Genomic DNA, 12403 nt, shown 5'->3' with positions numbered 1-12403 from the left:
GGTGGACATCAGAGTTCTTTTCCCAGGTTCACTTTTCACACGTTTAGAGCAGCACAGGTTTTCAATACTGATCAGTCACAGCCTCTTTCCTGTTCATTCATCACTCGACCCCAGCTATTTTTTTCCTGGTTTCTCTCTCTCTCTGGTAAATCAGTGGGACAAAATGTTGTGGATGAAGTGTGCTAATCTTTCTCTGTGATTGCGTGTGGCGCGGTGGAATGAAAGCTGCTTCTGTTAGTTATATTCTCTAACCCTTGGCCATGACTTTGATTCCTATTAATTGAGGGAGATAAGATGAGGATTTAATGGATTGCAATGCACTGGAATTGCAAGTTTGCTGTGTGAATTGTATTCTGTCTAGCAAGAATGTAGTTTTTAACAGATGGTTTTAGGGTCTAAAGCAATGAGGTCCTGGAAATCTCCTGATGCTTGGGACAGTTTGCACATTTTGAGTGTTGCATTGTCACATTTAAATATAGTGATTTATTTATAGACCATATGATGCCTAAAATCATGTTTACAAAATATTTTCATAGATAAATGACTGCACCAAAATTATCATGTTATTGCAGTTTATAAACAAGTTTGCTAGTCCTTAGCACTTCTTATTTTTGGTACTGTATTTATATTAGGCAGAAGTGATGTGAAACCTCAAGAGCTTGCAAGTTAAATTATTCCATTCCTGTTCTAGAGTTAAGTTCCACCTTGTATCTTCAAAACAGTTATGGTTTCCACTGTCAAAATCTGTTTTTAGTATTTCTGGGTGGAGGTGGAACCAAACTTTCCAAGGACAAGTATAGGCCTGGAAATGAACTGCCTCACTGTGCCACAATATTGTGAAATTTAAGTCCATATAACTCATCAAATGATCTGCTTTAAATGGTAAAACAATGACTGCATTGTGAGATAAACTGCTAAATTCTCAAGTTATTACAGTTCACAAACAAGTTTGTGAGATTTTTTCTGTCTTTACCACTTCCTGTTTTTGCTGCTATATTTATATAACACAGAAGTGTCATGAAAACTTAAGAGTGTGCAAGTAAATGGTTCCATTCTTACCCTAGTAAAACAATTTTATACTTAAGCACAATTTATTCATATGTACTTTTGTACATATGGCACACTATAAATTAGTATACTTAAAGTCTTATAAATTGGAACAATTAATTTTGTACTAAATACATTTTAGTTGTGCCAAAGCAGTGCTTAAGTAACTAAAGTTGTAATAAATATACTTGTTTGTGCTAAAGTGGAACTATTTTACGTATACTTAAGTACACTTTAAATATCCCTTCTTGTATATAAGTTTTGAAATGCAGAATTCACTCAGCATAAACTTCAAATGTATTTTGCTGACATTACAATTACACTTTAAGAGTGTTAAACGTGCATTAATATTATACTAATAACAAACTGAGGTCATGCTATCCTTTACTTTTAGTCACTTTAAAACGCACTGCAATGGCATTCAAAGTAAACTTGAAGTGTGCTAATAACATCATTATTGTGTGCTTTTAATGCAAATAATGAATCTTTATAAATTATGGCACAGCTTTACAATTCGTCTTTTACTAACATTCCCAGCATACCAGCAAACTCACTCACCCGGAGAACATCAGTGACACACTGGGGACAAACATTTGAACAATCAATGTAGGAATCACTTCGGACTGGATTCGAACTCGGGCCGCTGCGTCACAAGTGCACTCGCTTTATTATGGTGCTTTTCCACTGCATGGTACGGCACGGTACGGCTCACTTTTGGGGGGTTTTCCACTGGGTACAGTACCTGGTACCTGGTACTTTTTTTAGTACCACCTCGGTTGAGGTTCCAAGTGAACTGTACCGTTACCAAAATGTGACGTGTAAACACTGCTGATCACGGATTGGCCGGAGAGAATCGTCACTACCTGCGTCACTGAACTTGCGACTCAAACACAAAAGAACCACTAGATTTAAATCAGCACAGCCAGCGAAGGATCGAACGCAACTGTTTTGAACAAGCGCACCTTTTTTAACAACCAAAAAGTGGCCGTTTCGTTGTCTGTTGAGGAAGAACAGACGTTCCTCTCGTTGATAGCAGAGGAGCGGATTTAAATGTGACGCATGAATATACATTATTTTAATACATTTTACATTGTTACTTTTCATGCAGTTAACGTCTCTGAAGTTATTTGACATTTTATTTTTTGTGTAATTTTAAGGACTGGTCAGGATAATTTTTAATAATTTATTTAGTGATTCATAATATTTTGACAGGCCAAAGGGCTGCAGTCCACATTTCAAAGTAGCCTACAATGTTGCGTTAAAGAACCATTAATGGAGAAAAAAAGTGTGTTGGTACAGGTGCATTGGAGTGTATTAGCAATATACTGTACTAAAATAAACTCTCTGGTCAAGTATGTGAATGTCTTTCACCTTTTCAAACTAACTAGCTATATGTTGTTTACATCTTTACTTTTGTAACTACTTTCAACCATGCAAAATTGTGAAAAACACTAAATGTAAAGTGTGGTTAAATTATTAAAAAAGGTAAATGTCATAATTATAAAAAAGTACTGCATGATTATGAATTATTATTATTTGCAACTCAAAACATTTATTTATATCTATACTATTTTTGTACTCAAATAGAACTCAAATACAGCGTAATAATCATAACAGGTCAACAGAGGTTTCAATTAAAAATAAATTACTAAAGTATTACTTCAATATTTAACAAATTAAATTGTTTTATTTGCACATTTCTCATTGTTACATTTGCGCTGTAGGCAAAAGTTGCGTTTGGAAATTAAAAAAAGAAAGTCTCATTAAAAAAAAAAATTACGCAGCATCATCTAAAAATAATTTAATTATTCTCAGATTTGAAATACATGGTGAGACTTGTGTCTTTAGCTGGAATGAGTTTCTAGACTAAAGGTTTCTTCAGAAAAATGTGCCAAGTCTGCAACACAGATTCCCAATAGTGTGCACTCTAGTGAGTTCAGATGTTTAGCAAAAGTGGAGCAAAACTGATTGTTGGTGAATTTCACAGCTTGTGAAAGTTAGGTGAGGAGAAACAGACTTATCAAGCCCCCTTCACTGAACATACTGTAGTCTATATTTAGGCGATGTTAAAATCACATTATTACAATACTTATTAAGACACTTTGATGAGGCGAAGGAACAAACAAATATCAATACACAGAATGTGATATTGTCTTTTGTGCCATAGTCTTAGGTGAGAACTCATACAGCAGCCTTAATGATATGACAACATACAGTACAGACAATCCCCACAGACATACATTAAAATTGCCTTTATAAATCTACAGGATCATAGGATGAGTTGCTTCATTCATCCCTTTACAGAGACAAATTTTTGGGCTGAGTGAGCATGGACATGTCATTGGGGTTATGAACTGAGCATGCTTTCAAAGGTTTCATCCAGTTGGTTTATATGGGTGTGTGTATAGATCTTTATTTATTTATTTAAATGTTTTTTTGTGTGTGTGTGCTCAGAGAACACCATTATGAAAATCACTTTTTTTTTTAAACATGTTGTAGATGGAATTAAGAACCTAGTCAGTGTACTTTCTTAAGGATGAATATATATATATATATATATATATATATATATTTCATCCTTCCCCAAATGCATTTGTAAATTAATTTGTAGTGCACAAAGTTTGTGCTAGATGAAAGCACAAAATAACTACATTTAGAGTGTATTTTCAGTTAGCATAGACACGTCAATCTATTTTTAGCATACTTATCATGAAATAAATATATTTTAAATACAATTAAGTATATTTATTTTTCACTAGGGTACTCTGAAGTAAAGATCCATCTTTTATCTTTAAAACAGTTACTGTTTCTGCTGTCAAAGTCTGTTTTGAGAAATTACTGAAGTTTTCCAACAAGTAAAGGTCTGGAAACGAAGGGACTCGTTTATGTCACAATAATTGTTATATTGTGAAACTCAAGTGCTTATGATTTGTGAGAAGGGTACATTGAAACGTCTTCTAAGTCACCTGTAATTGATGCACAAATTCTGCAACTAGCACTTATCGTAGTCACTCGAATATGTGGTTAATTAAAATTAGACTGACAAATGAGTAATGAAAATGATAAATAAACCCTTCAAATGTTGCCAGCGTCAATTTAATTGGATTACTCTCAGCTAATGTGTTGTGAAGCCCCCCCACTAATTATATATTTTGACCCAGAGCAACACTATCTACTTTATCATTAACACATTAGTCTTCGGTTCCATCTGGGGACTGATTCTGGGATTTTTCAAGTCTCATTTTAATTTAATGAGAACATAATGGTGATTTGAATGTTGATATTTCTCCATAATGTTTTGAAATTTGCATGAATTATGGAAAATTTTGACAACTGAGACATTTTTAGTTTAGCAAATGAAGGGCGCAACTGTCTGTAAAAGTCAGTTAAAATTGAATTATTTTTGCAATAATGTTTATTTGATCAAATCTAGTCTCCTGTCAAGATTTACGTCGCTGACAATTTCCCTGGGGGTCACTGAGGTAACCAAAAATGCTTTCAACTTATCATGTTTTTCATTGTCTGTTTGTGGGTTATGACAATTTTATTGTATTTGTTTAGCGAAATGTGTTCGGATCTAAATAATTACATTGTAAAATAGGGTTTCTGTTCAGGCTGAGTAACATAGTATTTGGATAATGCCACATAATTTGAAGAACACTGGAAGAGACCACACCTCTGAGACAATGTGCTTAAGAAATACATTTAATAAATAGTTTTAACTTGCCCTAATTAAGGGCAGACCTGTATATTTAGTCATTGTAAAGCTTTGAAAAATATTATTTTAATCATATCTGACATCTATGATGCAATTAAATTCCATATATTTTCTTTTACACATACTGTTTTTAATTTGGTTTGGTTAGTGTAAACCGTTAGCAGGTTGTAGGTAGATAGAAAAATCAACATCATCTCATAATGTCAGGGGTGGACATAATTGAGAATCAAATGCGTCACAGTACAGATACACCACCATATGATATTCCCGATTTTTTTCTTATCTTGTTTACAGAAACAGTGAGGATCTCGATAAAATTGGCCCTTAGTAATACCACTCGATCGTTAGCTTGAAGAGGAAGTTCGGCAACCTCTTAATATGTCTCAGTTAATTGGCACCTGAAAATGGCGGTATCGCCATTGGATGGTTTTTGTTTTCCATGCTAGATATTGCACACGTAGATGTCTCTCACTTCCCTTTAAAAAGACAGGATTACAGTACATAACATCTCTCTGAAATTAAAAAAATAGTTTTGATTCACAATATACCAAAAACACTGTGCTGTTCCCTACCTCATAAACTGCTGAATTTTGCACATGCTGTGGTAACACTACTGCACCCTGAGCCCTGGCTAATCACCGAAGACCTTCCCACTGCAACTTCCTATGGCGCAGTCGCCCACTCTTATCCTTCGCCATGTTAAGGCAAGGATTGTGCTTGTTGCTTTGCAAGTGACTCCAGTATTTAATGAGTTCGTTGGGCTGGAACTGGTGAGAGGTGATCAGGTGACTGTATTTGCAGCTGGAGTACGACACTCTCCAGTGGTTGAAGAGAAACTCATTTGGTGGTGGCACTGGGTCGATCCGCAGTTTGGCCAGGCAGATTCCTACATACACATCCTCGAGGTGAAGGCGACGAATGCCTAACGAGGCATTGTAGATTTTCGCTGCCATGTCCCCCGAGAACACATAGCCCGTCCCGGAGCAAAAGATAGGATATCTCTCGCTGGAATACAGCTCTGGTGGCATGTACCACTTACTGTCCTTGTTGCGGTTGGGAGCATAGCCTCTCATTAGGTAGCCTGTGAAGTAATTCTGTCGAGGTGCCATGTTTGGCTTTAGCAGCTTTTGGATGAGATATTCTGTGTTGACAAACATGTCACTGTCCGTCTTCATGACATAGCGGGCGTGCGGGCAATAGCGAGCAACCCAGCTCATGCCCATTAGCGTCTTGATGGTAAGGTTGTAATACGTGTCCAAGAAGTCCTGCTGGATGATGTCATGGTACTGCAAGCTCTCCTCCTCAATGGAGCTCTGGGGATAAGCATTCGGTATCCTTCCCAACAGAAAGAGCCGCACGAACCCGTAACCCAAGGCCACGCTCTCGTTGCCCCAGGTCTGTCTGATGGCGTTCCTTGCCTCCAACTGCCTTGGCTCGGCAGCAATTAGCAAAACCAGGAAGGGACTGCTTTCGTTACACTTGTAGGGCTCATTAAGCAGCCAGTGATAAGGCTGGGCTGCCAGACGCCCTCCCACTCCCATTTCCCTGTGCAAGCTCTTGGTGTTGCCTTTAGTATTCGAGTTGTTCCCGCTTGGCGAGATCTCCAACCCCACAATACCCCGGGCAGTGATCTCAGCCTGGTGAGAACTGAAATTGAAGTTAACAGACGGTTTGGGGAGCACATAACCATTGTCTTTCCAGAGGCTTCGCAGTGAGCTTTGGTTTCCCTTCACACGCTCCTTGTGGGGGCGCAAACCCCGCATGGTGTAAACCAAGGGGTTGTCTCGCAACCAACTCCGGCCCTGCAGCAAATCCTGGTGACAGTAGATGAGAAAGAGGGCAAAAAGTGAGGCCAGCGAGAGAAGGCCTGCTACATGTGTGCGGAAGAGTGACCGCTTGACATTCCAGGTCATCTTGATGGGGCAGCAGTGTCGCCGACGCCACTGCATGATGTAGAGTGGGGCTGCTTAGCAAAGCGCGACGGTCACAACCAATCACATCAAACATGTGTTGCAAACAGCCTGAGGGTTATCTGAGCTGGCAGATGGGTGTGTTCAGGGCCGCAGGTGGACCTACGAGGGGGATGACAAACTGTTCATGAGAGTTGCAGGAATGCGTTTCTCTGACCCTCCCCAGTGACAGACGGTCATGCTTTGGGGCAGTTCCCTTCTGAAGGACGACTGCTTCCTCAGACTGATGTATCTGTGCTCTAAGAATGAGGAGAGAAAAACAATGAGTAATACTGAGGAGTGTCTCAGTACAATGGCTAGCAGAAGATCTTAAATTACATTCATGAGCCATGTACTGTTACAGTAGAAGTAATGTTGGCAATGGCATCACCTGCAAATTCAGTGGTGATTTTCGAAACAACCAAGGTTTACGACAGCATAAATCTTCTCTCTAACCCACTACCATTATGATTTTCCAGTCTCCTGCATTTGCGGTATATGGCAACACTGTGAGGGAGATTGCTAACGGGGGTCTCTGCATATCATGAGCTAACCTTTACTGACCTGCGTGAGAGTTTAAATTGAAGGTTTGCACAACATGGCATTCAGTGAGAACACTGCTGCCTCAGAGGCCCTCTATGCCACCTCCACACCCAGATGCACTTTAACAGCCAAAGAGGGGAAGTATCCGTCAAAATGAATTTTCAGGCTCCAGCAAGCAGTGTTGCAGGATCCGCAGCCAGAAGCAGCGAGTGATAACAGCCCTCACCCCTTATTCACCCTCCACCTTAAACTTATCAACACTGCACCAGAGGGAAAGTCCTCCCTGCCAGCAATTTCCTCTCTTAACCGTTGCTTTCTCACACTGTGGGTTATTCGATTCTAGAACCTCCTCCCAGTAATGGTGATCTAAAAATAGAAGAGAAATTATTATAATAGGTAAAGCAGGGGTCTTGTTTTTGAAAGTCGTGTTTTGTTCTGGCTTGTTTTGAGAGCATCAGAAGAGGGAGTGCTTATAAATGTTCTATGACAATACAGCACAAATTGGTGTCCTATTTTTTTAAAGGCATTTTTTGTCATTGTTCTCAGAACGACATGACTTTTCATAAACTATTAGCCAACATAGAGCATTAACATACTATGACAAATAGGTAATTTTAAATAAAATATATATATTCATTATTTTTCTAATTATTATCATTATTTATTATTATCTTATTCCATTTTCTTATACAAATGCAGTGTTGACTGCATTCATCAAGCTCAACCATTCAACCCTGTTAACTAGTTTATTTTAAGAACGTCAATATTTTTACACTATAATATTTTGATTATAAATATAAAAACTATATATATATATGCTTTTTTAACATTTATGGAAAATATACGCATATGCCTTAATTTAGATTATATTAAATAATATAGATGTGTTTAAAAAGTTTGGGGTTAAGTTTCATAAGACTTTAATGCACACAAAGGCTGCATTTATTTGATGAAAAATATAGTAAAATCAGTAATATTGTGAAACATCATTACAATTTAAAATAACTGTTTTCTATTTTAATAGAGTTTAAAATGTAATTTATTTATGCAATGGCAAAGCTAAATTTTCAGCATCATTACGCCAATCTTTAGTGTCACATGATCCTTCAAAAATCATTCTAATATGCTGATTTGGTGCTCAAGAAATACTTCTTATTATTAGTCTTTTATTAGATGTGCTGCTTAATATTTTATAATAAAAATTCTCCAGGATTATTTGATGAATATAAGGATCCAAGTTTGAAATAGAAATATGTTGTAACAATACAAATGTCTAAACTGTTACTGTTGGCAAATTTAATGCATCCTCACTGAATAAAATTATTAATTTATTTTTTTTATTATTCTTACTGAGTCCAAACATTTTAATGGTACTGTATAATTTGTGTAATGCAATGTTTACTGGTTAAAAACAAAACCACAAAAAATAGGGTTTAAAACTGTATATATACATGTCCCAAATATTGGTAACAGGGTTGCAAAAATGTGCAAACTTCATACAACCTAACATATAAACCACAGCTCAATTGACATTTAGTGTGACCTTCTGACTCCTTTCACTGACATATTGTTGTAAAAGAATTCTACGCTTTATTTCATGCCTATTTCGTGAGTGCCATGTGCTATCCTTCCACCTACCTACTGAATGTTTGTCTCTGTGGATTGTTTCCTGTTTTGTTGCAACAGCTGGATCAGAGGATTATAACCTTTTCAACCAAATGTGCTCACCCAGCGTGGGCAATTACAGTAAGATGGAAAGAGGCTAAGCCTGGCTTTACTTTAAAGGTTAACACACTTCAGAACAGAGTGAATGAAATGCTCCAAAGGTTTCCTTTGTCATCCATTTGATATCTTGTAATGAGAGCCTCACTAGAGAACGCTACGTACTGCACTCACTCGGGTGCTAGGTGATTTAGTTTTTGCCAAAGTCACATACATGCTTGTTTGGAGGAACGAGAATAAATAAATAAATATTTATGTATTTATTAACGACAGAGAGGAATTCATAAAATCAGCTGCTTTTTATTTTAGTTTCCAGCTACACCAGTTTTCGTTTCATACAGTTACGGAAATTAGGAGCGTGATGTGGCCACAGCGGTCAGCAATTAGAAGAGCAACATGAGGCTATTAGACTTGTGATAGGAAGCACCTGCAAACAACGTTAATATGATGGAGATCAGTGTAATTCAGCAATCAGTCTACCATACAATAACAAAAGCAGGATCCTTTTAACGCACTTGCTCCCACAGGTTTTTTGCAAAACCTTTTTTCCATAACCAATGAATTGTTGAGATGTTTCTACTGACTAGCCATGTAAATGCCGGTTTCAATTTAATAAGTGAAAGGTATCATGTCTCTCTAAAAAGGACATGCATTTGCAATGACACCCATTTGTTAGCCTAATATTATGAATAATTTGCATGCATAATAATGTTTTTGTAAGATATCGTTAAAAGCATTTTGCCATAATCTGAACATACACATTTTAACAATAACAAAAATGGCCAAGCCAATGAATAAGTGATTAAAAAAATTCTGGATGGCATTTAAAAAATAAATATACAGAGGGCAATAAATGCAATGTACAATCACAACAAATGCGCACCAGATTCAATAAATCTCCATATGCGCTAGTAATTCTCCCAGAAGGAATGATTAATTTGACATTGAGTGTCCCATGTGAAAACACTCATCATGGGTTCTGCATTTGCATGGTCACTGTTCATATCTTTGATGGTTGTGTTTATATATATGTACTAGATATGACACCACATTTTAATGTTTGCTTAAACCTGGTAATATGGCCCTTACTGGGACACATTCGGGCCGTGCTTGACATATAATTGCATCCATTTCTCAAATGCCAGGGTCTTTTTAAAACCTCATTCAGAAGTTTGTGAATGTTCCTTTGAAAGGTGAGTTTAATGAATCACATATCGTGAGGATGCAGCTCAAAGCATTTTATTCTCAGAGCATCTGTCATCCATAACTTGGACTGAGATGAATACCATCCTCCCAGTTCTGCTAAAAGAGAACTGTGGCCAAATTAAACACACGCACACACACACACACACACACACACACACACCTGGTGGAATAATTTGTACGAGATACTTGAAGCATGCCAGTATACATCTTGGCCCCTGCATACTTCAGCAGTTGTTTCAATTGTTTTGTATGTCAATATGGCTTATGTGACATCTCATCTCCCATGAGAGCAAATAGGTTTGTTGATTCATGCACATTACTGTCACAATCTGCCGGCGTCTGTGCTGAACAATGTTACAGTCCTTTTAATGAACTGCAACATATTTGATGCATTAATTTTGCTAAAAAGGTCCTACATTAAGTCTTTCTGTTACTATTTGTATTTCGCTCCCAATGTCTTTATTACTCGAGTAACTGGAAGAAAGACTTGGCAGTAAATGCGTTGAGAACATGCGGGCAAAGTCAGACCAGTTATTTTATCACCATGGCTTAAAAGTACTTTTGAGCAGTGGTCAGCTTGCAAAAGTCCCTCTCACTGGACAGCGGTGGTGCTTTCTTGCCTCACCGCCCACAGATTTGCTAGATCTGGGGCACTTCACCACATTTTCACCACCTGACAACATTTGTTACTTTTCTTGGACAACCAAAACCTCAGTGGGTGAAAAAAATGTGTATCTATTTTTAAGACTCCTGGTGTGAACAGTGTTCAAGCATTTGAATCAAGTCTTCTGCATTGGCCTTTAAACATGTCCATGCTGTTTACAAACAACTTAGGTTCTAACTACTTACTGATCTTCCTCAGTATGCATTATGGGGTTTATAACTGAGATTGTTACCCTTAAAGGACGGCAAAGAGTAATTAGACGAAGGAAAAACAATATTATATTGAGATATCTATATATTACGAGACCTACCTCACTCTGTGACAGAGTGGAAAGATGTGCGCGCCGTCTGTCGACCTGCACCGCGCGCCATCATTCCCTCCAGCACTACCAAAAAACCGACGATTAACCACCTCTTCACTTCCCCTCGGCTACTCGCAAGAACTTAGGCGCATTTCTTCGTTTTCCATCTTGAATTCTGGGAGCAAAACCCCTCCTTCCATCTGTCAGGAGCTATTGTTGTCTGGCACTGCACACATTAGGCTTTTTCTCCCGTGAATCGTCTGTGGTACTATCACTGAGACCGCTACTTTCGCTCCTTCATCCGTTAAACAGCGAATACCTGTAATTTCCCCACAAATATAAACAGCGGCTAGAGGCGGGAACGGAGAATTTAAAAAAATAATAAAAAAACTTCAACGGTCACATTCTGCGTCGCGCGTCTGCAGTCATCATGAGGTATGTCCAGTGAAGTAACGAGGGAAAAAACATCGGCGGGAAGCGAGTAGGCTGGCTGTCGCGGGTTCTTCCTGCCAGAATAACGGCAGCGAAAGGCCTCTCCGTGCCTGGTCCAACGGAACACGACCCTGAAGTGCAGTAGAAGGCAGAGAAGCCTCTCCTCTTCCCCAAATGAAGTGTGGGGTGGGCTAGTGGGAGGGAAAGCAGCTGTTGAAATGACGGCCACTCCGCTGACTGACTGAGCCCCTGCGACGTCACCGCCTACTTAGGGGGAGTCCCACGTGATCCATTTAGAATCACCCCCACTCCTCACAAACCTACCCAGACCCTCACTCCCTCCCTGTGTCCGAGCGGAGTGAATGAACGAATTTCACTCGCCAAGGCTTGGCTGGTTAGCTTCAACCGTTAGCCCCTGCTGGTAGATGTCGTAACTACACCATTATGGGGCAATAAGAATCTGTCTCAATTGATGCCATTCAGAACTAGCCGTTTATTCTTACGAAACATGTTTTTTTGCAAGGACAATTATTTGCAAGGATAGTATGTAATTATATTATAGTAAATGTTTTGCCAGTGACTTCTGTGTTTTTAGCTTGAGTCGTGAAATGAAGGATTCCCACATCTTTAGACCAATGAATTTCCAAATTACTTTCTAGTCGTCTGTGATTAGTATATCTCACATGTAAAGATTCTTATCACAAACATATTTTAGAGCCAATGATTATGATGATTGTATTTCTTATATGTTCCCTAATTGTAATTTTGTAAATTAATTTCCATGTCTGGAATTCACAATTTGTAGATCCTTGACATTTTTA

The 12403-nt window shown here is 38.3% G+C and overlaps 1 protein-coding gene across 1 annotated transcript; it reads right to left on the bottom strand.

Annotated features, from left to right (window-relative positions):
- Positions 1 to 4736: 4736 nt before the first annotated feature.
- Positions 4737 to 11945, bottom strand: LOC107564918 (beta-1,3-galactosyltransferase 2-like). Its single transcript, XM_016250088.1, has 2 exons — positions 11160 to 11945; positions 4737 to 6974 (listed from the first exon to the last, which is right to left on the bottom strand). Exon 2 carries the CDS (start codon positions 6712 to 6714, stop codon positions 5401 to 5403), a length of 1314 nt encoding a protein of 437 aa, XP_016105574.1. The 5' UTR covers positions 6715 to 6974; positions 11160 to 11945; the 3' UTR covers positions 4737 to 5400.
- Positions 11946 to 12403: the final 458 nt, after the last annotated feature.

This window comes from Sinocyclocheilus grahami, unplaced genomic scaffold (genome assembly GCF_001515645.1).
Source record: "Sinocyclocheilus grahami isolate Dianchi unplaced genomic scaffold, SAMN03320097.WGS_v1.1 scaffold971.1, whole genome shotgun sequence".
Lineage (NCBI taxonomy): Eukaryota > Metazoa > Chordata > Actinopteri > Cypriniformes > Cyprinidae > Sinocyclocheilus > Sinocyclocheilus grahami.
Note: the sequence above shows the minus strand (reverse complement) of the source record. Positions and strands in the feature narration are given on the sequence as shown.